This window comes from Ailuropoda melanoleuca, chromosome 2 (assembly GCF_002007445.2).
Source record: "Ailuropoda melanoleuca isolate Jingjing chromosome 2, ASM200744v2, whole genome shotgun sequence".
Classification (NCBI taxonomy): domain Eukaryota; kingdom Metazoa; phylum Chordata; class Mammalia; order Carnivora; family Ursidae; genus Ailuropoda; species Ailuropoda melanoleuca.
This window is the reverse complement of record NC_048219.1, coordinates 126752558-126779064: the sequence shown is the minus strand read 5'-3', so window position 1 is coordinate 126779064 and position 26507 is coordinate 126752558. Positions and strand designations below refer to the sequence as shown.

Genomic DNA, 26507 nt, shown 5'->3' with positions numbered 1-26507 from the left:
CAAATAATTAAAAAATAGAAATATCATATGATCCAGAAATTCCACTTCTGGGTATTCATCTGAAGAAAATGAAAATATTAGTTGAATGGACAACAAAGATGTGGGGTGTGCATGTGCTTGTGTGTATGAGAGAGACATTCCATTGTGTGTGTGTGTGTGTGTGTGTGTATCTACTCTGCCATAGAAAAGGATGAAATCTTGCCATTTGTGACAAAATAGATTGGCCTTGAGGATACTATGCTGAGTGAAATAAGTCAAAGACAAACACTATATGAATCTAAAAAACAAAACAAGCGAACAAACAAAACGAGCGAACAAACAAAACGGAAAAAGCCTCCAAGATACAGAAAATGAACTGACAGTTCCCGGGGCGGGGGGGGGGTGTAGGAGAGATGGGCAAAAAGGGTGAAGGGGTTAAGAGGTATGATCGTCCAGTTATAAAATAAATAATACACAGGGATGCCATGTACAGGGAATATAGTGGATAATATTATAACAACTTTGTATGGTGATGGATAGTAAGTAGACCTACTGTGGTGACCATTTTGTAATGTATATAAATACTGAATCACTATGTTGTACACCTGAGACTAATACAATACTATATGTCAATTATTCTTCGATTAAAAAAAAAAGCAAGTGTGTATATAGTATTTATGTGCCAGGCACTATTATAAACATTTTACTTTTTTCTACTCATTTAATCCTCACAATAACCGCATGAGTTAAGTGCTACTGTGATCTCCGTTTCACAGAAGAAGTGACTGAGACAAACGAAAGCTAAGTGATTGGGCCGTGATTAATGCAGCTCGTATATGGAAGAGCCGGGAACTGCACCTCCACAGCCTGCCCACAGACTAGGTTTTATATTGTTACACCACACGGATGATATAAAATGTGAAGAAAAAATAAAGAGACAGACTTATCAGTTAGAATAGGTGAGATATCACCAGTTACCAAACGCAGGAAGTTTTTGGGTTTTTGGTTTGGTTTGGTTGTGGATGCTTTTCTGAAGAGTTCTTCCAAAAAATTTTTTTAAAAAGACACAGCACTATTGAGGGTAATTTATTTAATTTCTGACACTACATTTAAAACAACATTTTATTTTTGTTTGTATTTTTCCCATAAAAGCTGGGAAGTGTTGCAACTGAGAAGCTAAGCACCAAGTTTATTTTAGAGGCAGTAAACACAGCCTAAGGCCCTACTTACAATTATGACAAGAGAGAGACTCATATGGCTTCATATGGCTTTGACTCTCAAAAACACATCTGCACTCTACCTTCCCTAGAATATGTTGGCTGATGGCAAATAAAGACCAGGAAAGCAGCCAGAATAAGACGGTGGTGGTAAGTAACAAGGTGCTTTAAGAACAGGTATTTGTGCTCCAAATCTTCTCAGACCTGCTGTTTTGCAGGCAGTTTGATGAAGCAGGAATCTGGGAGATAAGCCCCATTAAAAGAGATTCTGGGAAAAACTTTGGAACAACAAGATATCCTAAATCATCTGAGAGACCAAAACTCACGTGTCCGGAAGAGACACCTGACCCACAATCACTTACTCATCCCATCAACATGTATTAGAGGTCCTCGGGAAGTCTATAGACTGGAGGACAAAACAAAAAGATAAAGACTCATCATAATACTGCTTAACAGGCAGATTTAAGATAGAGAAGAGGTTACTAGAGCCACAGGAGGCATGCCTCATCCAGACCTGAGAAGGTTTCCTCGAGATTACAGCTACATCAAGTCAAGAAAGAGTAAGAGGCATTAGATGTGTAACAATGACAGGAAAGGAGGTGGGAACAGCATGTGCTAAAACCAGAAGTCATGCCAATGTCTTTCTTTGCTGAGCACACTACTTTCTTAAAAGCAGGAGTTGCATAGCCAATACTTAAAAATTGCTCCGTTTCCCATAACAATGATTTCTGAGATGAATGTGCTGCAAGGGCACAGCGGCTACTGCCCTTGGGCAGGGATTGTGCATTCTTGTTAGTCCAGGGCTCCCGCTCACTGGTTTCACACTTTTATCTCACCCAGTCTAGCCCCTGAAGGCAGAGAAGTCAGCTGACCCTGGCCTAGAGACCCCCAATACTAGGATTCGGCCATTGAAGCCAGAAGGGCGGAGAGTCCAAGAATTCCAACCAGAGCTCCCAAACAAAAAAATTCTTATCCTGGTGGAATGAGGAGAACATTTAATATTACTTCGATGTTGTTATTTCTGATATTTAATTATGATGGTCTATAGGGAAGTAGGCATTTTTTTAAACTGGTAAGCAAATGTTCATCGATGTTTTAAAAAGATAAAATTTCTCCAGAATTCTGATAGTAAACACGTAGTTTTTGACAAGAGATTGGTACCTGTGAACACCTACAGAGAAATGAAAGCCAAGTTCATAATTTTGGAGAGTTTATATCCCAGAGAAGAGGACAGGATTCAGAATGAGATCAGTTTTACTATCTCTGTGCACCATTAGACTTGCAAATTAAAAAAAAAAAAAATCCTAGACATTTGCAACTTCAGGTGAGACCGAAAACAAGATCTAATAATTAGTGTCTATTTCTGAAAGAAGTGCATATTTAAAGACCACAGGCAATTAACAACCAGGTTGTCCTGTAATCATGTACAGTAATAATTGGAGTATAAAGTAGGGTTTCATGCAAATCACTTCATACTGCAACCATCACTCTCACTCCCGTATTATGTGATTCAATCACATATTGTTAATGGAACTGTTAGATTTAAGGGAAATTGCTTTGCGTTTTGTTGTCACTGAAAAAGACCAACAATATTTGTATTTTCCTAGAAAGAAGACGCAACCTGCATCTCCTTACAGTGAATCTTAACATGTTTTAATGGCCTTCACCTCCTGAATCACTTTGTGATTCTAAACAATGATGTTTTTTCTTGTACTTACATGACAGTAAGCAACATTTCTCACTGTGAACATCCTCGGTGAGGGACTGATGATTACTCTGCAGGAACAGTAGCTAATGGGTAGACTGTCATCTCCAATGGGGACCAGAGAAGGGAAAACAAGTCCTTCCTTCTGGGGTGACTGAGATCAGAGCTCCAGTTCACCTTGAAGGTGCTATCCAGCCTTTACGTGGCTGCAATTCATTTGAGAAATCACAGAGAAGCTCTCTTAATAGCAATCATGATATATCCCAACTATTAAATTGTAAACTTTTTTATAGGTGAAAAAGAGGGAAAACCCTTTGGCTCTGTCTGAATCTACTTCAGATAAATTCACATCATAATTGGCTACATGATCTGAGATTTGGGGGATATGTTTTATTGGTTTTCAAATAAATATTTTAGAAACAATATATTTGGAGATGTCTTGATACTGCTCTTCAATTCCAACAGCCTGCTGAGAACTAGAGGATCTGGGGGGGAAGCCTGAGCTCAGGGAGGCCGGAGGGAGAAGAGGTGGCTCTGGGGCTTGCTGGGCTGCTCCCGGTCCCTACGCTCTAATGAGCTAGCTCCTATAGGTCACATCATTACCACAGAATGGAGGCACTCTTTGACCACTGAGGACAGTGAGTTCAGTTATTCCTTATGCAAGTAACAGAGAGAATCACAATTCGATCCCAGGTTTGACTCCACATTCCATGACCTCAGCTTTGCTAGGCTCTCTTTGCCGATGTATGTAGGTTACCTGGGCCCCTTGATCGGTCAGCCTCTCTGGCACCAGCAGTGCAGGGAGCTGTTGATGACCGTCGGTGAACTCAGAAGTCCTCGGGACAGTGGCCAGCCTGTGGGCAGCCACAATGGGCAGTCAAGTTCTATGAAATAGCGCTTTTCCTTAAAAACTTCCCTAACACATACCTCTGGAAGTGGACACAGGGGGTTCATCCTTCTCCCATCCTTTGCAGGTAAATAAAATGCTGACCCAATGAGCCAAATGATCATTTCGCAAGCTTGACAAGCCAGATGGTCTTCGGCCACATTTTAACTTTATGTTCAAAATAGTTCTGGGTCAAATTTATGATGCACACTTTCCATTTCTCTGTGAATTATTTCTTTAAATATATACTTTCTTATAACGTTTCTATTTGTACTCACAAGCATATAATTAGATCTTAGAAGTTCTTTGTTGAAAAACCACAAATTACAAAATAAAGGAAGTGAGTAAAATTAACATTGCCTAACTTAACTTAAAGCATCTATTTTCTTCTTAATTTGCCAAAACTCTACCTACAGGAAGCCTTCCGAACATAAACATAATTTAACTATTAAGCTGGAAGATGGGGAGAAGGGAAGGGAGCTAAAGGACTCTCCCCAAAGCATTTATAGGAAGTTTGCTCAGTCCCACAATATCCCTAAAAAGTTTCTTAAGGAGGCCTCAAAATGAATAAATAGTTGAAATGAAATGCAAAGTCAAATCAGAATGAATGTCAATGTTGCTCAGTTAGCAACAGCCTAGAAGCTCACCAGCTGTCAACGCTAATCATAGCTCAGTCGTTGACTCACTGTGTGACCTCTAGCAGTACAGTTAACCTCGCTGATTTTGTATGCCAGCAATAAAATAGCATCCCAAACTCCTCGAAGGCCTGATGTGAGTTATAACTCAAAGATATTGCCATGGCCCCACTTTGGGAGCTAAGTGTTAAGTAAAAACCAAAATTATAAGGAAGACGATAGGATGCTCTTCAAAGAACATTTCCAGCTCTGTCTGCATAATTTTAGTGCTTTGATGAAACATGCCTCTGAAGAAACAGTTAACCATATAGAGTAGTTAAGAATAGTTCAAACTGGCCTTATGGAAAATATAGTGTATTCAGAATCCTCAGGAAGCTTTAGACATCAGACACAGCCCCAACATATTTAGTTGTGTTTCTAGGAGAAAAACAGTTCTTCCAGGAATCTATGCACAGGATTCTATATAAAAGAAGCAAGTGAATGGTATAGTCTATGGCATAAACTCTAATAATAAAACACTCATCAAAAGAAATGCACCTCATTTGTCAACTGGATTAGAAACTAAAGTCAGGACACAGTTGTAATGGCTGGATGCTTAAAACTTTTTCTCTTCCTCAAGAGAATGATGCTGGTTTGCATTTCCCACCCTCTTAGAGCTGGCTGGAAGTGATCCAGTGGGTCCAAAGGCCCTACAATACGGCAAAGCCACTGGAATAAAGAGACATAGATCCTTGAATGACTGAGAGAAACAGGTCCCCCACCTATCCTCACTGAACTGGATTGTGAGCAAGAAATAAACCTTCATGGTGATAACCCAGTGAGTTTTGGGGGTTGTTTATTACACCAATTAGCATGCTCAAATTAATACACACCTATGGGATAGGTTTAGCATTACAACCCAAGTTTCACAACTCCCCTAACTTGCATACAGTCCATACACAGGTCAGAATCTTCCCCTGGTGGATACGGACCCATCACTTACAGAAAATTAAATTCATACATATAAAGCTCCAAAAAGACAGATCGCCAAACACAAGTCCCACTAAACCACAGTGCAGAGACATTTCTACCTTTACATCTGACATAACGTTGAAGTCAATAGCTCTTCAAGCAGGCAAGTGGGACCAAGGAGCCTGTTCCTTAACCATTAGTCCCTTCTCTCCTCCTTAATATGCATTCTTCATATGGTATCTAACACACTAACACAACAGTACCCCACACCTAAACATCAACAACAACAAAAATGAAGACTTTAAGAACAGTTGTTATTCCAGAACTTCGTAATATTTTTTTTAAGAAAAAGGTTCATAAACAATGAACCTATGACAAACGCTTCTGGAGATGGAAGATTATTTACTTAGAACAAATAAGTCTGCTAGCTGGCACTGACTCACAAAGTTAAAAGCAATCTGATAAACATAAAGCAGACGTGTCGTGTATTAATTTCAGCTACATCAGTGCTCGGGAAGATTTATATTGATTTCAATCCCACAGATACTCTTTAGCTTAGGAACCAGAAGAATATTTATAACTGAGGTTAAATTCTTAAAGATATTAAGCATGTTCAAAAATTAAATAGTTACATCCAATCAAAGATACTACTGAAAAGTCATGTGGGAGTGGAATTTTTAGAATTTAAAACTTCTTAATTGACATCACGTCCTAAGTGCTATGAAAGTTCTATTTATGTATTTGTGTATTTTAAAGGCTTTTTTTTTTTTCCAGCAGTTTTAGGTTTACAACACAACGGAGAGGAAGATCCAGGGGTTTTCCATATTCCTCCTGCCCCCACACATACATGTCCTTTACCAACATCACTCACCAGAATGGCACATTTTTTACCAAGAATGAACCTACACTGACACATTATAATGTCAATAGTTTACTTAAGAGTTCACTTTTGCTGCTGTACATTTTATGGGGTTGGACAAGTGCATAACAACACAGATCCATTATTATAATATCATACAGAATAGTTTCATTGCCCTAAAAATCCTCTATGTTCTGCCTATTCATCCCCCACACACCCCAGGTAACCACTGATCGTTTTACTGTTCCCAGTAATTTTGGAGAACTCCATAGCGGAGTTCATTTTTTATTTCCATGTCTCTTCATGGCATGATAGCTTGTTTCTTTTTAGTACTGAATAATAGTCCATTGTTGGGATGCACCACAATTTATTTACCCACTCACCTACTGAAGGACATCTTGGTTGCTTCCAAGATTTAGCAATTATGCATAAAGCTATTATAAACATCCCTGTGCAGATTTTTGTGTGAACATAGTTTTCAAGTCTTTTGGGTAAGCACGAATGAGAGTGATTGCTGGTAAGATCATATGTAAGAATATGTTTGGTTTTGTAAGAAACCGCCCCAGTGTGTTCCAAAGTAGCAGTACCATTTTGTGTTCTCACCAGCAGTAAATGAGGGTACCTGTTGCTCCACGTCCTTCACCAGCATTGCTTATGATTTTTATTTCTCTTCGAGAAATATACATCCGAACTTCACGGTTCTCTATCCTCCACCAGTTTCTTTGTCCAGCAGTTAATATAAGGCCCATTATGCCAACCAAAAGCTCTGCTATGTAAAGAAATCTAGTGTTTCAGCATTCTTATTATGCCTAACAGGGCGAGGTCTATTTCAAATGTTCGCATCCTCTATCAGAGAAAGGGAAAGTCCTAGATACTGAAGACCTGCTTTGTGTCAGGTACTGTCATCACTGGCTTGTATGTACTGACTCAGTGCCTGGCAGGGGGAAAAAAGCCTGGGAGTCGGCAACATTAACCTTACCTTATGAAGGACCTGGAGTTCTGAAAACTTTCATAACCTGTGCACATTAACAGGCTCATTGAAACCCCTCCGCACTTGTGTAACAGATAAATTCAGGAAGCTAGCTAAATATCTGTTCACTCGGGGGTCCACTGAAATAAGTCCCAAAGTAGACCTTACTTTCCCCAGAGATGATCATTCTATTTTTACTCCTTCTCCAATCTTATCTTTTGTATTTTGAGTCATTAGTATTATCAATCAAAAAGCTCTCCTTTATTAGAATCTCTTACAAATAATGTATTGAGAAGAGACTGAAGTTACAAGTTAAAACAATGTTCTCGAAATTCCTATAGATTTTAATTATTCATGCATCACTTTGCCTCTCATTAGCATATGTATTTTTCTTCCTGAGTTTTGATGATACTAGCAACAAAGGTAATACAGTTTTACCTGTAATTCAACTCACCTAACACATCACCACTATCATTTTTTCATGTTCTCTTAATTCATACATAAAACTGAGTAAACCCTAGTATTCTGTAGGCCACTCACAGATGTAGTAAATTGCTGTCTCTTACAAAGTGAGAGGCTGCTTTGCAAAGCATGAAGATCCTGTCAATAACTACTATTACTACATCACTGACTTTGGAAAATAATAAGCCTAACTGCATTCCACATCAAGCTAAAATGATATAAGAGAGTTCAAAAAAAAAATCAGGCCTTTTTAAATATTTTGTTTTTTAGAATGTTTCACCATAGAATCCAACAAATAGCATCATACTATATAAAATTAATTTACCAAAAATGCTATATTCATATAACTTTTAGAAACATATCAGCCATATAAATTGAGTCTGCCATAGCTCCTAAAAACCTAAGCAGAAAAAGAAACAACAGGAACTTCAAATAAGTTATTGCTTGCAACAGAAAAAGAGTTTAAGTTAATAACTGGGATTGTCCACCTGATTATTGGCTCATCATCAGATCAGGAAGCAAGGAGAAGAGAAAACAGAAGATTTCTGGATACCTGTTTTCTGGCCATTCTCCTACAACCTCAGATGAAGGACATACTGCTTATCTCAAAGTCTTAACGAGGTAACCCGGAATGCCAGGATCACCAGTGACAAGAGCAACTTCCCTGCTACTTAAAACCACACTTCATATTCTCATCACCTGGGGATCTAATACTAGCTCAGACTTTTTGAAACCTTACTATGTTCCAGAAACTCTTCCAGGCTTTATTGCACTTCAGCATTCCATGACAGAAGTACCACTGTTCTAGGTACAGAGGAAAATGAGGTCCAGAGAATTTCAGAAAATTGTCCATAGTCTCCTAGCTCTTCAGTAGAGCTAAGCGTTGGATGCAGGCAATCTTTGCCAAGATCATACTCTCATCTTAGGTTCTATCACTCATGAATGAAGGAAATTCGATCAATGAGATCTCTGAATTCCCGGATTCTGATATAATCACTCCTCAAACTGAAAAGAGACCTTGATTTCCATACCTGAAGCTCATTCCCTGCCTTCGTATGGTACAGAAAAAAAAGAAGAAAACTTTCACATCCGGGCTTTGAGAAAGCTCTCAGTGGTTTTCAGGCCTCGCCTCAGAGTTGGCTCACAAAGCCCACTACACCTTCAGAGTGGGTAATGGAAGGAACAAACCGAGCCTGTGTTACGTGAGAGGGCCCACCCTCAGACCTAAATAGATCTTTGTTACATCAACCACACCACTGGGGTTAAAAAGAAGCCCACACTATCACACCAGTGTTTCCAGTTAGACCTAGAAGGTATGAAATAAACGTTGAGTTAAAAAAAAAAAAAAGTTTCAAAAAATGCCTTTGGTCTACAACGAAACACAAAAGTCTGGGGCAACCCTCAGTTAAATCTTTGCACGCCCACCCTGTTTTTGTCCCCATTCTCCCCAGCCACCCACATTCTTCCCACCTACCTAAGGAACCTTCATGCAGCCCAGGTTTAACACTCTCTCTCCACTTCCGCGCCTCACGTTTACTGGCTCTGAAAATACCCGAAACCCTCTCTTCTCATTTCAACTCCCCTCTCCATCCCCTCTGTTCTCTCATCAGCTTGGAATTAGAAAAGGAGACTCTCCAATGAAGTGATACTTCTCTCTCACTAGATATGAGGGAATCACTGAAAGAGCATCCTGTCCCGAGAGGAAAAGCGGATATCCTCCAAGTTCCTTTCAAGTAAAATTATTATTAAACTGACCTATATTAAATAGCGAATGACCAATAACTTGCTCTCAAAAATCTGCACGCCACTACAGAGGTGTTTGCTTGCCACATTCCTGGTGGGATTTAAGACAGTGCTATATACCCACTGTGATTATAGCTACTACTCAGCCTCCTGGCCCTTGGCATATAGCTGGTCTGGGGAGAGGAAAATCAAGAAGGCTTTGCAGAAACTTAATCACCTATTTGTGGGTGAGGAAATAAAAGGAGGAAAATGAAATGAATAGGAAGCCTCTCCAAGACCACTCAAAAAAAATAAAAAAATAAAAAAATCCTACATACATAACTGAAGGGAGGCCTGGAAAGTGGAATGCCATTTGTGGCCATGAGCCTCCTTTTTTGCAGGTGGACACAGTCAAAAAAAGTCAGCCAGTATTCATCTCTTCATCAGCTTCCTCATTGTAATAGGAAAACGTAGGTTGCTCCAACTCCAAAAGAAAATAAAAATAATAGTAATATCTTCTTAGGCCATCCCTTCTAACTCTGATCTCTTTCTCTTAAAAGCAAAAAATCTCTATGGTTCTCTTGGGTCAACAATGGACACTATTGATCACTGAAAAGCAAAATACAAATTTTAATAATATGCTTGCTTGTATGGAGGGAAAGCCACACTATGACGTAAAACCAATCATGCTATCACCTCTGACCCCGACCCGTCTCCAGAAATGCTAGGGTCTCCACAGTTGTCTCTATCTCCTCACCTACAATAGCTTTTATTCAAGCAACTGGGTAAAAGGTAAATGAACAATATCTTATTTGATTTCATAGCGTTTTCTGTTTAATCAAAAAAATGGATCTGTAACAGCATTCCTTCATTATCCCCCTTGCAAATACAAGCTAATTTAACTGTAGAATTGATTTAAAAGGTTTTGTGTGAGCTGACCTGGCACCTAAACACTTACACGTATCACTATCTTTTCTGTCAAATGTGCTTTAACAATTGACCAACTTTTAGAACCAATCCGTTTGTATTTAGAATACAATCCCTGCCTGTATTTTAGGAAGGAAGCTCTGTGCTCAGAATATCAAATGAGCACAAGCTAGGAGCCAGGGGAGACAGAGCTGCAAGTGCAGGAATGCCAGCAAAATGTGCCTGAACTTGAACTCGACAGACGGCTTTCTAATACGTCAGTATCTTGGACTTTCGACACCAACTGATTCTTAAAGGAGGACAGTTTATCAGTTAGAATCATCTTAGAAAACTGGAAAAAATACAAAAACACAAGCCAATACGTTGAGCATTGCTCTGCAGAAAAATGGAGCATGCCTAGTCACATTTAAGGACACAGCTTCTACAAAACGGAGCCAAATAATGGGTATCAGGGGGCAGATTTTTCTCGACCATTGGAAAGTCCCCCAGAATGGTTCTGATTGGCAGATATTTTCTGAGAGAGGACAGCTGAGGCCTCTGGTCATTTTATGTCAATGGCTCAAATGAGTTGTCTCCTCTCCCCCCCTTCACCTCCTTTCTCTCTTTTTTGCTAATCCCTATGGCTACATCCCAACCTGCTACCCAAAATATGCTCATGGCAGTGGCTTTAAGGGACAGGAATCACCACAAAGGAACGCATACCCTTGGATGAATGTCTTATGCAACTCATTGATTGAATATGCCCATGGTGATTTTTCTCAAAACAACTTGTCAGATTAAAATTATAAATGACTGGAAACTGCTGGTATCCATTTCATTTGGTGATTCAGTGGTCAGGATGTCTAACTTAGGAAGCAGAAAAAGGCAAAATGACCCAGAAATCAGTAGATCCTTGTTTTGCCTTGATTTTACTGACTAAAATTCACCCCTAATGTGATTGATTAGAGACAGTATCGACTGTTTATTCTATGAGATGAAAGAAAAATCAAAGAAACAAAACATATGAAACGGTAAGACCGAAGTACAAAGTGAACTTATAAACTCTGAGTAGAACATACTTGCTGTGGCTAACAGACATAGACCATGTAAAAATTTAGCAACAACTCATCACATTAGCTGCTGTGACCTTTGACTCCGGCATTTGCCAGTGTCATTTCGGATAGCCCTGCCTGGTAAAGATGGCAGAAGTAACTTAATCCATTTAAAGCCCATGTCCCAAACTGAACTGCACTTTTGAAGTAGCCTCAGCAGAAGCAGCATCTTTTCAGCCTGATTTTAAGCAACCAAGGCAATATTTTTAAAGGAACAGTGCATCCAGCATGACCCGGGCGTGAGCAAAAGCCTCAGAGCACGTCAGTAGATTAAGACCAGCAAGATATCCACCTGCGGAAACCTGAAGGGCAATGTGCTCACAGGTAAGAATGAAGAAGACTAACACAACCTATTCAATTCCCTCCATCTTTAGGAGGAAGCACTAAAAATGAGCTGTTTTCTTTTTTCTTTTTTTCGGGGTTTGTTTTGTTTTGTTTTGTTTTGTTTTACTATAAGCCAGCAAATTGATTCTTCCCAATAGGTGTTTTCAAAGTAGTATTTCTCACTCAGGACCTGGGACCCCAAGCAATGTGGCTGGTTCCACTGCCTCGGAGCACAAAGAAAAAACCGAGTGCAAGACAAGCCATGGCATAAAGGCTCTTCCAAAAAAGTACAAAATGCGTAGTGAATAGACAGCCCAGCTGCAAACAGCTTCCCAAATTCCTTTACCTCCTTCTTTGAGTCAGGAATATACCTAGGAGCTGATACAGTAAAATGCCCTAGAGACATGGGGAGGGTAGAACAGGAGGCTAGAAATCCTAACTACTGAGGCAGCTGCCAGTATTTCAAGCCGAAAAAGAACAAAACCAGTCACCAAAATCATTTCCTGGCATCCACTCGGCATAGTTGTAGTGCAAAGGGAAAAAATAATAATAAAATGAAAACAAACTGAGCACTTTAAATTATTTAGAAACTTTCTACCAATCTCATTTCATGGCGCTCTCCCATTAAAGATGTGATCTCCCATTAAAGATGTGTAAAAATATAAAGTAATGCTACATAAGTTAGTAAACCTTTAAGCAATAAAGCCAAGATTCAGCATTCGGCCTTTTGTATAGGCCCTTTTCCATTTCCTGTCTCAGATGCCTGCCTGCCTTCTAATAAGACAAACTCTTGGCAGGAACACAGAAGGTATCCAGACATTTGGATGAATTGGACAAGGAAAGTCTAAATGAACAAACCCTGGCCTTTGGAAATGAGGCACTCTTTTAAAACCAGAGAGCCAAAATAGACGCGAAATAATAAAACACTTTCTGATAAAGAAATTTACTTTTTTAAAAAATGATATACACAGAGTTGTCAAGGATCTTTAAGGTAGCACTCCAAGTTAGTGTCTGTGAGATCAAGTCGAGAGAGTAATTTCTAAACAAAACCATTAACAAACACACGCCCCATGTGCAGGTGTTTAACAGATATAAGGTTCATAGTATAATCAATACATGCATAATTACTTACTTGCTTCCTTCTGTAATGAGCAAATTGAGAGAGGCCTAGAATACTTGCAAGAGCACCGCCTCCAACAAGAATAGTCCCTTTCACTGCCTTTTGAAATGCCATTTCTTAGCCTACAAAGAAAAACAAAAAGGAAACAGAAAGAAGTGAATTGGGATTGTTATCAGATAACAATCCCCATTATAAAAAGGGACCCTGCAAGATTCTGAAACGATGTTAAGCTAGAAAACAAAACATAAAATAAGGAAGTTATCATGGGCCAAAAACAACACATGAAAAAACGGAGACAAGGGAATTGACCACATAAAAGTCACCTTCCAACAGGAATTAAAGAAAGAAAAGCAAATTATGAGACAACTGAAGATCTTTACACAGTATAGAGTGAAGAGTGCCATGAAAGGAAAGGGCACTGTGTGACTCACAAAACTGCATGCCGTACTTGCCAATGTGTTCAACTGCTAACCCCCCCACAGGGAGAACGGTGGAAGGCCGTCACCAGTGGAGACAGCGAGCCTCACGTTCACTTCAGGTTCTTTGGCACAGTTTAACTCGGATGGTGGCACAACTCCCTTCCTGGGCTTTCCTGTCCTAATGAAGCTCTCACCGGAGCCCAGAGCCAACACTTGTGCATTCCTGTCCTTAAGCGTCTACACTTGACAGACTGAAGTCAAAGGAAACCATGCCTTGATCCTTTCACAAAGCGAAAGAAGATAATTCCTAGTGACTGCTATAATTCCTTTCATTAAGGGAACTTAATTAAAAAAAAAAAGTTTTCTTCTAGCCAGGGTTGCAGGGCACCACAATTTCAAGGGGAAACTCTCCATATCAAGCGCTCTTTTGTTTGTTTTAGAGAGAGAGAGGGAGGGAGAGGGGCACCTGGGTGGCTCAGCCTGTTAAGCCTCTCCCTTCCTCTCAGGTCATAATCTCAGGGTCCTGGAATCCAGGCCTATGTTGGACTCCCTACTCAGTGGGGAGTCTGCTTCCCCCTCTCCTTCTGCCTCTCCTCCCCAACCGACCCTCCCTACCCCCCTCTCCTGCTGGCTTGGGCATACTCACACTCTCTCTCTCTCAGATACATAAATAAAATCTTTTAAAAAAGGAGGGGGAAGGGAGGGGCAGAAGGGGAGGGAGAGAGAGAATCCCAAGCAGGTTCCATGCCCAGCGAAGAGTGCAACCCTGAGATCATGACCCGTGACCCGAGGGGAAATCAGAAGTCAGATGCTTAAATGACTGAGACCCCCCAGGTGCCCCTTGCTATATATTTCTAAATAAAGTCTTGCATTGTGTTAGCTCTTGACTTTCTTCTCACCTTGAAATATATATATATATATATATATTAAGTATACGTGTGTGTCTGTGTGTGTGTATTTGCAGTATTGGACTCATTATATTTTTAAAAGTTTTTTTGAATGCTTCAATATCCTTTAACTTTTCAAGAACACCACACAAAAAAGTGCATAAAATGGAAATTCCACCAAAAGAACTCTTGCCAGCTTCTATTTGGCTAAACAAAAAAAAAGATAACACCGTGTGACCACCTAAAAAAAAAAATTCTAACTTAGAGTTGATATTGCTCAATATCACTTCCACCTGCCTAAGACTTCCATTCACCATAGCAGCTGGCGCACCCTAGGAAGCCACTGCCCTATTTTCCTGAATGGGTGGAGGTCAGACCTGTCTCGACAACATACCTTATACTCTACAAGTATCTCATGACTCAGGAAAGCATTTAATATGAAGTCAGTTTTAACCCAGGATAATAAAGAGCTTATAGTATCCCAATGTAAATTATGCTACAGTTAAAATGTTTGGATCCCTATAGGATGAATAGAATCTATGAGCATAACTACACTAACTCAAAGAATTTCAGTGCAGTTGGCAACTGTGATTCTATAGAAAAATCATTTTGGAATACTATAAATTATATACTAAAATAAAAGTTGGCATTTCTGAATATTTTACTTTTCCTCTGACTTCACTCCATCTGACAAACTAATAAATTCTAAGACTCGTCTTTTTTATTAAGATTCTCACCAGAAAAAAAAATTTCGCATGCCTATGTTTCTCTGCTGCTGGAGGTCTCTTCATCAAACGTACCCTCTTCCCCAAATTATGCAAAACAATTGGTATATATGATGGCTAGTGGCCTCCATTCATCATTCAGTCAACCCTAAGCAAACTCTTACGTCCAAGGTTGCTCTGATACTGAAAACCTCAACTAGGCCAACTTGGAAGGCACGCATTTGTCATAGCCCACCATCGCCATTCCTAACGCTTTTGTACACGTTCACATGGGTGCCTATCACACAACAATGGAGACCCCAGCAGTCGAGAGGTAGCGTGCTATCTCCAGGCTAACGGGGTTCCCCTGACAATGAGGGACAGAGAATAGAGACCTAGTTCTATTTACCTAAACAATGCATGTGCCCGCCCCATAGAGACAGCAGCCTGGTGGTCCCCTGGATGTGAGTTTTGTAGCTGATTGACTTTAACTCAGTATCACTGCTTCTGAATTGTTGATAATGTCACTGATGACCTCACAAAGGATACCACACATCAACAAACAGCTGAGGGATGTTATGTAACACAGTCAAGGAAAATGTCTCAGCAGAGGTGTTCCCTCAGCCACTTCAGTTTGGAGCTAGTTTTTCCAATTGTGCAGGTCCCCGCATTCCCTGCTCAACTGATTATAGTGCTTCAATTTGATTCCTGAAACCAAAATTCCTTAAGGGAGATATTTTCATGGGTTTTCTCAATGAGCCACTAATACTAATGAAAAACTGCATTACTATATTATTTTTCATGGTCAACGATCATACTAACTACAATCAATAAACAGTTTCTTTTTCCCAGTAATTTTATAAAATGACCTATGCTTAGGGGATCATTATTTCTACTGAGATCAAATCCATCTATAAGATCACCTACTAGTTGCAATGAATAAATCACTCTTACAGGTAATTCAAAAACAAAAACACAAAATCAGTTTCACCTGACTCTCCTAAGATCATCATAATCACTGTCGTCCTCATCATCAACTTTATAATGACAATAGTTGACATTCACTGAGTATTTGCTAGGTAATAGGCACTGTGCTTTTAATTCTACATACATCAACTCATATCACCCTCACAACACCCTAATTTCATAAAAGAGGCAGTTGTGGTTCAGAGGGAGTAAGGGATTTGCCCAAGGTCACTGACTAGTACGTGACAAAACCACAACTCAGTCTATACTCTTAACCACTGATTGGTTCTGCCCTGCCTTTTGCTCTCAAAATAGCAACTTCTCCCCAAGGGCCACACCATGTTTTGCTGTTATTCCTAAAAGAAGGCCCTATTCTCAAACACTCACCCCTTGTGTACAGTCCTTGGCATTAGGATTTCCCTAAGGCAATGAAGAAGCCTCTGACAAAATATCTGTGGTAATGTAAGAACATTGTTTTATTGCTAAACAAAAGAAATTTAAAACTTGCACCCACTTACATTCCATCATAAAGTTTTCACAATGATTACAAAGAGGAAAGATTGTTTCCATCTAAGCAAAATTGCAACAGGGAAATTAGCAAAGAAAGGGAAAAAAGTACCAATAAATCTTTACCTTTTGCAGCTAAAAGTATGAGAAACTAGAGGTAGAAAAATCATTAGCTTATTTTTTTAAGATTTTATTTATTTATTTATTTATTTATTTGAGAGAGAGAGTGTGTGAGCAGGGAGACGGGCAGATGGAGAAGGAGAGAATCCCAAACAGACTCCATGCTGAGTACAGAGCCCGACAAGGGGCTCAATCTCAGGGCCCTGAGACATGACCTGTGCCAAAACCAAGAGTCAGACGCTTAACCAACTGAGCCACCCAGGCACCCCAAAATTAGCTTAGTTATCATAGCCTAATGTCCATGTTTAATAGCCTATGAATTAAATTGTACATACATTGACTCAGGACTGGCTCCTGCATTTGCTCAGACAAGTGCCAGTCCTCCAATTCTCAGAAGGGGAACACCAGCCCAACTACAAAAATCCTGAACAAAAAGGCAGTCAACCAAATACATCTATGAACTTATCGATTGCCCTCAAGGTGCTTACAATCAATTTGGAGAATTAATATCAAAGTCTGTCTTATAACTCTGTATTATAACTAGTTGTGGTATATTGAGTGTTATTAATACTCTGATAGACACAAGACCCTGAATAGTAATCTTGAGAAAGAAGAACAAAGCTGGAAGTATCACAATTCCCCATTTCAAACTGTATTTCAAAGTTATATTAATCGAGAGTATGATATTGGCACTAAAAACTTATCGGCACTAAGAACAGACCTATAGATCAATAGAGAGCGCAGAAATAAACCCAAGCATATATAGTCAATTAGTTTTTAACAAAGGAGCCAAGAATATACAATGAGGAAAGGATAGTCTCTTCAATAAATGGTGTTGGGAAAACTGGACAGCCACGTGAAAGGAAAAGGAAAAGGAAAAGGAAAAGGAAAAGGAAAGGAAAGGAAAGGAAAGGAAAGGAAAGGAAAGGAAAGGAAAGGAGAGAAAAGAAAAGAAGAGAAAAGAAGAGAAAGAGGGAGGGAAGGAAGAAAGAGAGGGAGGGAGGGAGGGAAGAAGGAAGGAAGGAAGAGGACTGTTATCTTATACCATATTCCAAAATAAACTCAAAAGGATTAGAGATTTAAATATAAGACCTGAAACCATAACATTCCTGGAAGAAAACATAGAGGGTAAGCTCCCTGACATTGGTCTTAATGATGATTTTTTGGATTTGACACCAAAAGCACAGGCAACAAAAGCAAAAGAAAACAAGTGGGACTACATAAAACTAAAAAGCTTCTGCACAACAAAGGAAACCATCAACAAAATGAAAATGGGAGAATGGGAAATGAGAATGGGAGAAAATATTGCAAATCATGTATCTGCAAATCATGTATCTCCCATGAGAATGGGAGAAAATATTGCAAATCATGTATCTGGTAAGGGTCAAAATGCAAAACGCATAAAGAAGTCATGTCACTCGGTTGCAAAACACACAATACAATTGAAAAAATGGGCAGAGGGAATGAATAGACATTTTTCTAAAGAAGATATACAAATGGCCAACAGGTACAAGAAATGGTGTTCAACATCCCTCATCACCAGGCAAATGTAAATGGGAACCACAATTAGGTATCAACATACATGCACATTCGGGCCGGGAGGGAGAGAGGTGGAGAGAGAACAAGGGCTGATGACGTGGAGAAAAGGAACCTGCATGCACTCATGGGGGGCCTGTAAATTGGTGCAGCCACTATAGAATACAGTATGGATATTCCTCAAAAAAATTAAACACAGAAAAAATAATTAAACATAGAACTACCAGGACTCTTGGGTGGCTCAGTTGGTTAAGTGTCTGCCTTCGGCTCAGGTCATGATCCTAGGGTCTTGGGATTGAGTCCTGCATTGGGCTCCCTGCTCAGCAAGGAGCCTGCTTCTCCCTCTGCCTCTGCCTCTGCCTGCCACTCCCCCTGCTTGTGCTCTCTCCCCCTCTCTGACAAATAAGTAAGTAAAATCTTTAAAAAACAAACAAAAAAAAAAAAAACATGAACTACCATATGATCCAGCAATTCCACTTCTGGGTATCTATCTGAAGAAAATAAAAACACTAATTTGAAAGATGGTCTCAAAGTCCCAAGAGTGATCAGAGCTATAAATCTGGTTCAGGGAACCTCGTGCCTAGCACTGCCACACGACAAAACATGCTTGCAGCTGGGAAACAAACACTCCCAAACACTGGGTTTGCCACTTCTTGGAGTTTGCTGAGCCATGCTTCTGTTAACCTTGCAACTTACCCGGCACAACCAAATTCTTAGCTGACCCTTTGGGATTCCCATTATAGAATGGCCTCAACAATGAAATCCTATTTCAAATGGTCCTTGGGGGCTCACCACCACATCTGCTTCCTCCCATTCCGAAGCAAGGCTACTCTCCAGGTGAAATCATGTATTTGAATAACTTCACCACACACTTTAGAGCTACAAACAAGAAATAAGCACCCCTGGAGAAAGGCTGAGGGGCCTCTCAGCAACCACCCCCAAAGTTATTCCAGAACAAAAGCATGCTTCCCAGCCTCTGAATTCTCCAAATAGAGTACTCAAACTCCTCTCCCTGTCCTACCATATAGCTTCTCTCTTAATTAAAGCATAAATAAAATCCATCCAAATAGATTTATCATCCTCCGTGGAAGGAGCCCTGGGTCTCTTCACTTTACAAACTCTCCTATCCTCTGGCCTCTTGTGTAGAAATAACAATTTCCTTTCCTATCTCCATGCTCTCCATTAATTTAAGGGGGCAGGGGTGGAATCTAGCTGAAAGATCATTTTTAAAAGAGTAATTTCAACCACAAGCATCGCATTCCTTGGGACATGTGTTCCCTAGGAAGATGCAGCAAGAGGTAAAGGCTTTCTACGCCCTTCTGAAGACCTATAGCCTGTGCTACTTCTCCAAGCCCTTAACCTAAGCATATGCAGGTCCAAAGGCAGCAAGAAGCTCCCTATATTTCAATTGTACAGTCACCGACCTTGTAGCTGTGCATGGAAAACCATGCCCTCCTGTATTTTGAGGCATGACACTTTTTCAAACCCACAGAAGGCACAACTGCACAACTCGGAAGACTAGGCCTCGAGGGCCACCTGCGTACAAATTCAGTGTTTTACAGGAAGGGTGCGTGAATCTTACAAAATAAGGGTGTAGGACCTCAACAGAGGAAATCTGTAATCATGGAACTTGGCAGCAAGTCCACAGCAAAGTGAAAGAAGAAGTGAGCACAAAAGCACCTTCCCATCCAGCAGCCCAGTTCTAACTATAAAAGTCAAGATGTCTGGGTGCTTTGAATTAGACACGGTTCAACAAAGCAGACCCTTGATGATTCCAGTCGGTGATACATCAAATGTTTTCTATACTTCCCTATAAGAAAGTACGTCCTGGATCAGGCACGCCAAGCACACGCTGAGAAAGTGCTTACACAGACAAGTAACAGTCAAAGCACACCAGGTACTACCTTCTCTTTCCCCAGGGCTGACTCCACAGTGGGGATGCAGGTCAGCACTCTGTCTGCAAACACATCCTCCCCAGCCAAGCAGAGAGGCGCTCGTACGCACAAACGTCTTACACAGCGGTATGGGAACCCCACGGAAACAGAGTCAGCCCTCAAGCATGCTTTTTGAAAGCTGCCAGACACGAATGGACAAAATAAGCAACATCTCAGGCCCATCAGCCTGTTCCCTGGAAAAAGAGGAGCCCTAGTCCATAAACTGAAAATGAATTTGTCCTTTTTTGGTTGCTTTAAAGACTTTCAAAAAGATTTGGGCCAGAGCTCCTGGCTGGTTCAGTCGGTTAAGCATCTGCCTTCCGCTTAGGTCAAGATCCCAGGGTCCTAGGATCAAATCCCTGCTCAGCAGGGAGCCTGCTTCTCCCACTCCTCCCCACTTGTGCTCTCTCTTGCTATTTCTGCTATTTCTCTCTCTCAAATAAATAAATAAAATCTTTAAGAAAAAAAAAAAGGTTTGAGCCAGGACTGGATAGGAAATGGACCCAAGAGTTATCCACAAAAGATTATCCCAATGGAAATAAATGAATGTGTGTGTATGTAAAAGGTAAAATATCATATTATATTTATAAATATTTTAAAAGCTACAAACACAACAGTAACAGTGACCACCTAGAGTTGTAAAAATCAAAGGACAAATGAAAGGGTTTTTCTTAAGTCACTAAGAAGAGTATTCTGATAAAACAAAATAAATGAAAGAACCAAGTAAAAGTCAGCACAGGAGCTAGAAACATAATGAAACCTCAGATTCTGGCTGTCCAAAACTCTGGGCCACAGCTGGTGAGGAAGCTAAAGCGACACGGTCACATGCTGCCGGCGTCCGAACCCCAACCTTGTCCCTCTCTCTCACACCAGACCGCTTTAGGCCATTTTTCTGTTTCCAATCAACTTCCCCAGGAAATCCCATGCCAGAAGGGCTCAGCCCAAAGATGGGGAAAATCTTAACAAAGGGAGAGCATTTCAATGAAGACAAAAGAGAAACAAAATCAGGAAACGAAGAGAAAATGAAAGAAGACAAATGCTATGTGTATATTGGTTCACATAGCTTCCAGCCACAAAGTACTTTGGAAAAGCTTCCCACTCGCCTCTCCAGGACCCTTTGGGTCAGTCAGGTCATTCTAGGAAGAAACGCACAGCTACAATGACAGAGAAAGAGGCTGTCTGGCTTAGGACCGGTGGGCAGGCTGGAAGGAGGGCAGGAGCCTGGAAGCTTGACAGGGAGGAACTGGCACAGAAAAGCGGTGAGCTGACTCCTGGGATTCAAATCAGAGATTAGGAAATGTAAGCAAAAGGCACAAGAGAAAAAAAAAAAAAGAAAACAAGGTCAACAACAATTTAAAGTGAGCCAGTTAAAAGTCTCTGTTTATAAAAAACTTGTCTCAAACATTATTACATGAATCCTTCTGGTGTGCAATTTTTGTTTAACTTAATATGCAAAGCCAGAACCAATTAAAGCACTTATTTCACAAAGTTGTCTGAAGTAAAAACATATAGAGAGAAAGGAGGGCCCTGGAGTAACGTGAGGAGACACGCTCACACTCTAGTTCTCATTTATTATGTAAGGCTCAATTAAAAATAAAAATAGTGTTTCCAAGGCAACTGCCATATTATGTATTTATGTTTTCTGCCAATTCTAAAGTGCACACCGGTAGTAGAGTCACAAACTTGACCCTTTTCCCTTATTTCCATGAGGTTCACTATAGAATTACAAGTAATCAATGAAGTCCATCTCAGCCAATAACAGATTTATAGTCATTAAATACAAATGATCTTTGTTTAATTCATAATGGAATGATTTCTATTGTATTTGCTTTCCATAGAATTGCTTTTAAAAATCATGAAAAACTAGTTAGTTCATGCAAGTGAACTTTTTTTCTATTTTAAATTCATTTTAAAACTAAAATTAATCTATATACTCTATCATCCTGGACATGTTAATAGATTTGTGCTTAGAGTTGTAAAATCCTATCTTTAATTTTCTTTGTTTACCATATGTGTAATTTAAGGTAATCCTGAAAGGCATAAAATAAAATGCCCCTCAAAAGTGAAAATCTAGAGCATTCCTTCCCCCCAAACGCCCATCCCTTATAAAGACACAAGTCAGTTTTAGGAATTTAGTGCATAAAGTGCCTAGTATGAGACTAAAGAAACTTGCATTTATGTGTATATAATAAGAAATCTTCACTTAAAAGAGTACAGCAGACACAAACACTTTTAATTCTGCCTTGGGGAGGAAAGAATGTTACCAATGAATCAAAGAAAAAAGTTCTTTAGGCAAACAGACCACACTAGTCCCGTGCCTCTCTCAGTATTTCTGCCCCCTTTACTAACACTACTGTTGAGTTAGAAAAATGGGTCACATTCCTTCAGCAGCATAAACTCTTTTAGACTTTACATGCTGTTGTAAAATCTACTTCGGTAATTAAGACAAGAAAAAATAACCCTTTGTTATAAAATAAATTGCATGCTAAACAATAGAGTTCAAAATATCTGCTTTTACATTAAAACATATCAAGCCTCTCATCCAAATTTATTGCAACTATAACAAAGCCTTATAAAGTCATCACAATCATGGCTGTTGAATACACACCCCAACATGCTTCATAAAAAAAGCATCTACCTCACCATATAAATAAATGTATTTTAAAAGGGCTTAGGTCCACAAAACAGTGCACAGGCATTGTGAATCAAATGAAAAGGTTTTAAAAACATATATGGATGATAATGAACTTTAACTCTACAGTCCAAAGAAATACACCCTAAGAAAATTTCAGTGAAATAATATGTTCAGAAAAAGAAGTGCTTCAACGTATTGCATGGTGCACTGGGTGTTATATGCAAGTAATGAATCATGGAACTTTACATCAAAAGCTAGGGATGTACTGTATGGTGACTAACATAATATAATAAAAAAATATTATTATTAAAAAAAAGTGCTTCAGCTAATTGAGTTTCTATTTGTATGATCTTAATCAAAGATCTCTTTTGGTATTTTCCAATATGTTATACTTTTATTAAATGTAGCATTATGAATTAGGAAACACTACATCCTGAATATAGGCACTTTTCTTTGAAGACTCAGAAAGAATCTTAAAGAGACCAAGATCATTATCCTGAAAATTTTTTTTTAATGTCACAGTATAGAAGGTTTGACAATCTGCCTTCAAATGTAATAAGCACAAACAAAACTTCGAAAAGTTGGTTTTCTTACTTCAAAATGGTGATGCCAACTGAGTTACTTAGCTTTTGTTCATTATTTTTATTACCAAATGAGAAGAAAATGCACCAGTTCTTTCAAAAGTTCCAGTTGCAATTGCATTATACACGTCATTAGGAATGCATTTTAGGAAATACTTGTTGAAGATAGTTTATGAAATCCTGAGCTCATAAAAAAACAATGACTGATAATTTTTATGATAATTAGTTATAGCACAATAATTTCAGTTAATTTAATTTACTTACATTGTAAAAAAAAAAAAAGTTCTAAATTTGATTACAGCTGTATTACTGCTCTGTTAGTGAACAAGACACAGCAGAGAATTATAACAGAGACCACGTATGTTGTGGTAGGCAGACCAGTTATTCTGTTTCCTTGAACTTGAGAATATTCCCAGGAAATAAAGCCAACCACTTTTTACACCCCTTAGTCTTTCCCCAACCCCCCAACCCCCCACCCAGAAGCCTGCTGAAATTTGCGTTTAAAATTCACTCCCCTGCACATCTAATAATCCACTTCATGTATAAATGTACCTATCAACAAAGGGTCAAATTACACACAGCTTAGATGCAAAGAAAATCTAAGATATACTATAGTCAAAATAAACATGTATTGTATTCTTTAGCTTAGTGATCACACTCCCTAAAAATGTCTGACCCTTGGGGGTGCCTGTGGTTCAGGCGTCAAGCGTCTGCCTGCGGCTCAGGGCGTGATCCCGGAGTCCTGGGATCAAGCCCCGCATCGGGTTCCCTGTTCCGCTGGGAGCCTGCTTCTTCCTCTCCCACTCCCCCTGCTTGTGCTCCCTCTCTCGCTGGCTGTCTCTCTCTCTGGCAAATAAATAAATAAAATCTTTAAAAAAAAAATAAAAGTCTGACACTAAAAGAAATAAAAATTGGACAAGAGGAAAGGCAGATTGCAGAATTCATATTTCTAACAAAAATTTATTTAAAAAGTATCTAATACAAGGGCACTTGGGTGGCTCAGCTGGGTGGCCAACTCTTGATGTCGGCTCAGGTCATGATCTCATGGTCGTGGGATCGCCCCATGGAGCCCCCCACCAAAATACGGGTCCACGCTCATCAGGGAGTCTGCTTGAGGATTCTCTCCCTCTGTCCCTACCCTCACACCTATGTGTGTGTGCATGCTCTCTCTCTAAAATAAATTAATAATTAATTAATCTTTAAAACTAATAATCTTTTTTTAAAAAGTATGGAGCACAAGTAATACAACACTTTGTAAATATTCATCCCCTCACCCCAAAATAATAAGCAAATCTGTATTTCCAGCTCAGTCTTCTTGGCTACAACAGTCTTGGTCATAAGATCCTATTCTCCCCATTTGAATGAGGGATCCTCTTCAAGCCTCTCCTTTTTAGATTTTTCTTTTCTTCTTTAAAAGGACTGGCACACACTCTTCAGCGGAATGCATTCAAGTACTAGACTATAAACAAGTCTAGTCACTGTGCATGAGATATTGTGTACCAACATTACTCAGCTAACACCCTAGCATTTGACAGTCTAAAATCTAACAGCATGCACAAAAGAAGATAAAGGGTTCTACTCAATATTCTCTCTAAAGTTGCTATTGCTAAAAAAAAAGAAAAGAAAAGAAACAAAAACACAACAACAAACCTCTATATTCTTTCAAAATCTCAAAATACCAGGCAAAAAAAGAAAATCACCAAGTGTATTCCAGAAGGCGAGGTGGAGGAGACTTGCCTTGCCATTCGGTCTCTACCCGTAACTTGCTTTGTGAAGTCAGGCAAATCATCTGAATTTGCTGAGCCTTGCCCCCTCTATGAATGAAGTGTCTTTGAAAATGTCCAGAGCTATTTTAACTCTATGTGTGTGTTATTTTATGTTTGTTCTTCATTCACTGGGTACAGGGAAAACACCTTTATGCATTAAAGGTCGTACTTCCTTGATGTCCTATTTATTTAGAGACGTTGGGTGATTAAAGCTTGCATTCATTTTTTCATTCAGTAATTACTGACTGATCACCCAACATGTGCCAGGCACTGAACGTACAACTGAGAACAAACATGAAAATCCCTGCCTTCTAAGAGCTCTGAGTGAAGTTCACAGTTAAAAAAAAAAAAAAAAAAAAGTCTAAACTATTTTGAATTATAATATTTCAAAACTGCAAGTTCACTTTGTCTTTTTAAAGAATATATTAACCATGAATTCAATTATAGATGACTTAGAGCCATCCTTACATACATTAGACTATGCTGTAAGGGCGATGCCCTAAGGAACAGTAAAAGGAACACCATTAACCTCTTTACTGAGTGGCCCCAAGCCACAGACTGTTCCCATTTGAATTCTGCTTCTATCTGCTTTATACAAGTTTTCCTGTTTCTTCCAAACTATCAGACTAATGGTCATTTTCCCTTTAGATCTTTGAGCTCTCCAGCTCACTTCTAACTCATTACCACTGTGGTCAGAAAAATGAGAGTCCCGTTAGCTGAAAATACCAGTAAGTAACCCTGAGAAAGGAAAAGGAACAACTTATCAGCATTTCAGCACTTAGATTTTCAACATTCTGGCTCTATCTATTCCAGGGCCTTTTCCCCCTTCCTTCCTATGTTCCAGGCCAGTGTTGCTCACCAGGTAATTTCTGAAGTTAGTTGCACACAGTATGTGAACCAACACAAACTGCACTAGTCTGTTACGAAGATGAAGGATTTCCAATCACATACAAGCACGTAGTCCAAGATTAGGAAAAGAAAATTTGTATTTCAATTTTGCCTCATCTGAACAAATCCACATTATCTTGAAAAAAAAAAAAATGCGACAAGCCTGTTTGCTCCTGCTCTGGAAACAATTAGAACATTTCTCGGTACTCTCTTGGATTTAAAGAAAAGTTTACAGATAAATGGGCCAAAAAAGAATCTAACTGCCACTTCTAAAAAAAACTTTAAAAATCCTTGTTAGAAACTGGCTTATGAAAAGCACACTTTTTGCTGATGAGTAATAGATAAAAATTGTACACTCAAAGAAAAAAAAGCAAGAGTTCAACAAATATTCAGGACAGTATCACTGAAGGATGGACCCGAGTAAGGAAGATGAAAGGAGGGGCATTCATTCCTGCAACGTGTGTTCAACAGGGACTGACTGAATGCCTGTTGTATCCTCTGTGCTGCATTAAGGGCTGGCAAGTTCTCTGTTCAAATGGACTGGGGGAAACGACAAATAAACAAATGGAAGCAAATTGAGTATTTTGAAAATGACAAGTGCTATGAAGAAAATAAGATGGAGGGGCGCCTGGCTGGCTCAGTCGGTTAGGCATCTGTCTTCAGCTCAGGTCATGATCTTAGGGTCCTGGGATCAAGCCCCCCCCCCCCCCCCCCCC

At 39.5% G+C, this 26507-nt stretch overlaps 1 protein-coding gene across 4 annotated transcripts in view; it reads right to left on the bottom strand.

The window, feature by feature from the left end:
* Nucleotides 1-26507, bottom strand: part of GPD2 (glycerol-3-phosphate dehydrogenase 2) — a 152856-nt gene that overhangs the window by 95026 nt on the left and 31323 nt on the right. For 3 of the 4 annotated variants that reach the window (XM_019807015.2, XM_011233670.3, XM_002926265.4), the window contains exon 2: nt 12861-12970. The exons of the other annotated variant lie outside the window; for it this stretch is intronic. In XM_019807015.2, coding sequence (XP_019662574.1) covers nt 12861-12962 — 102 coding nt within the window. In that variant the 5' untranslated portion in view covers nt 12963-12970. The remainder of the gene's footprint in view (nt 1-12860; nt 12971-26507) is intronic. 4 annotated transcript variants of the gene reach the window in all.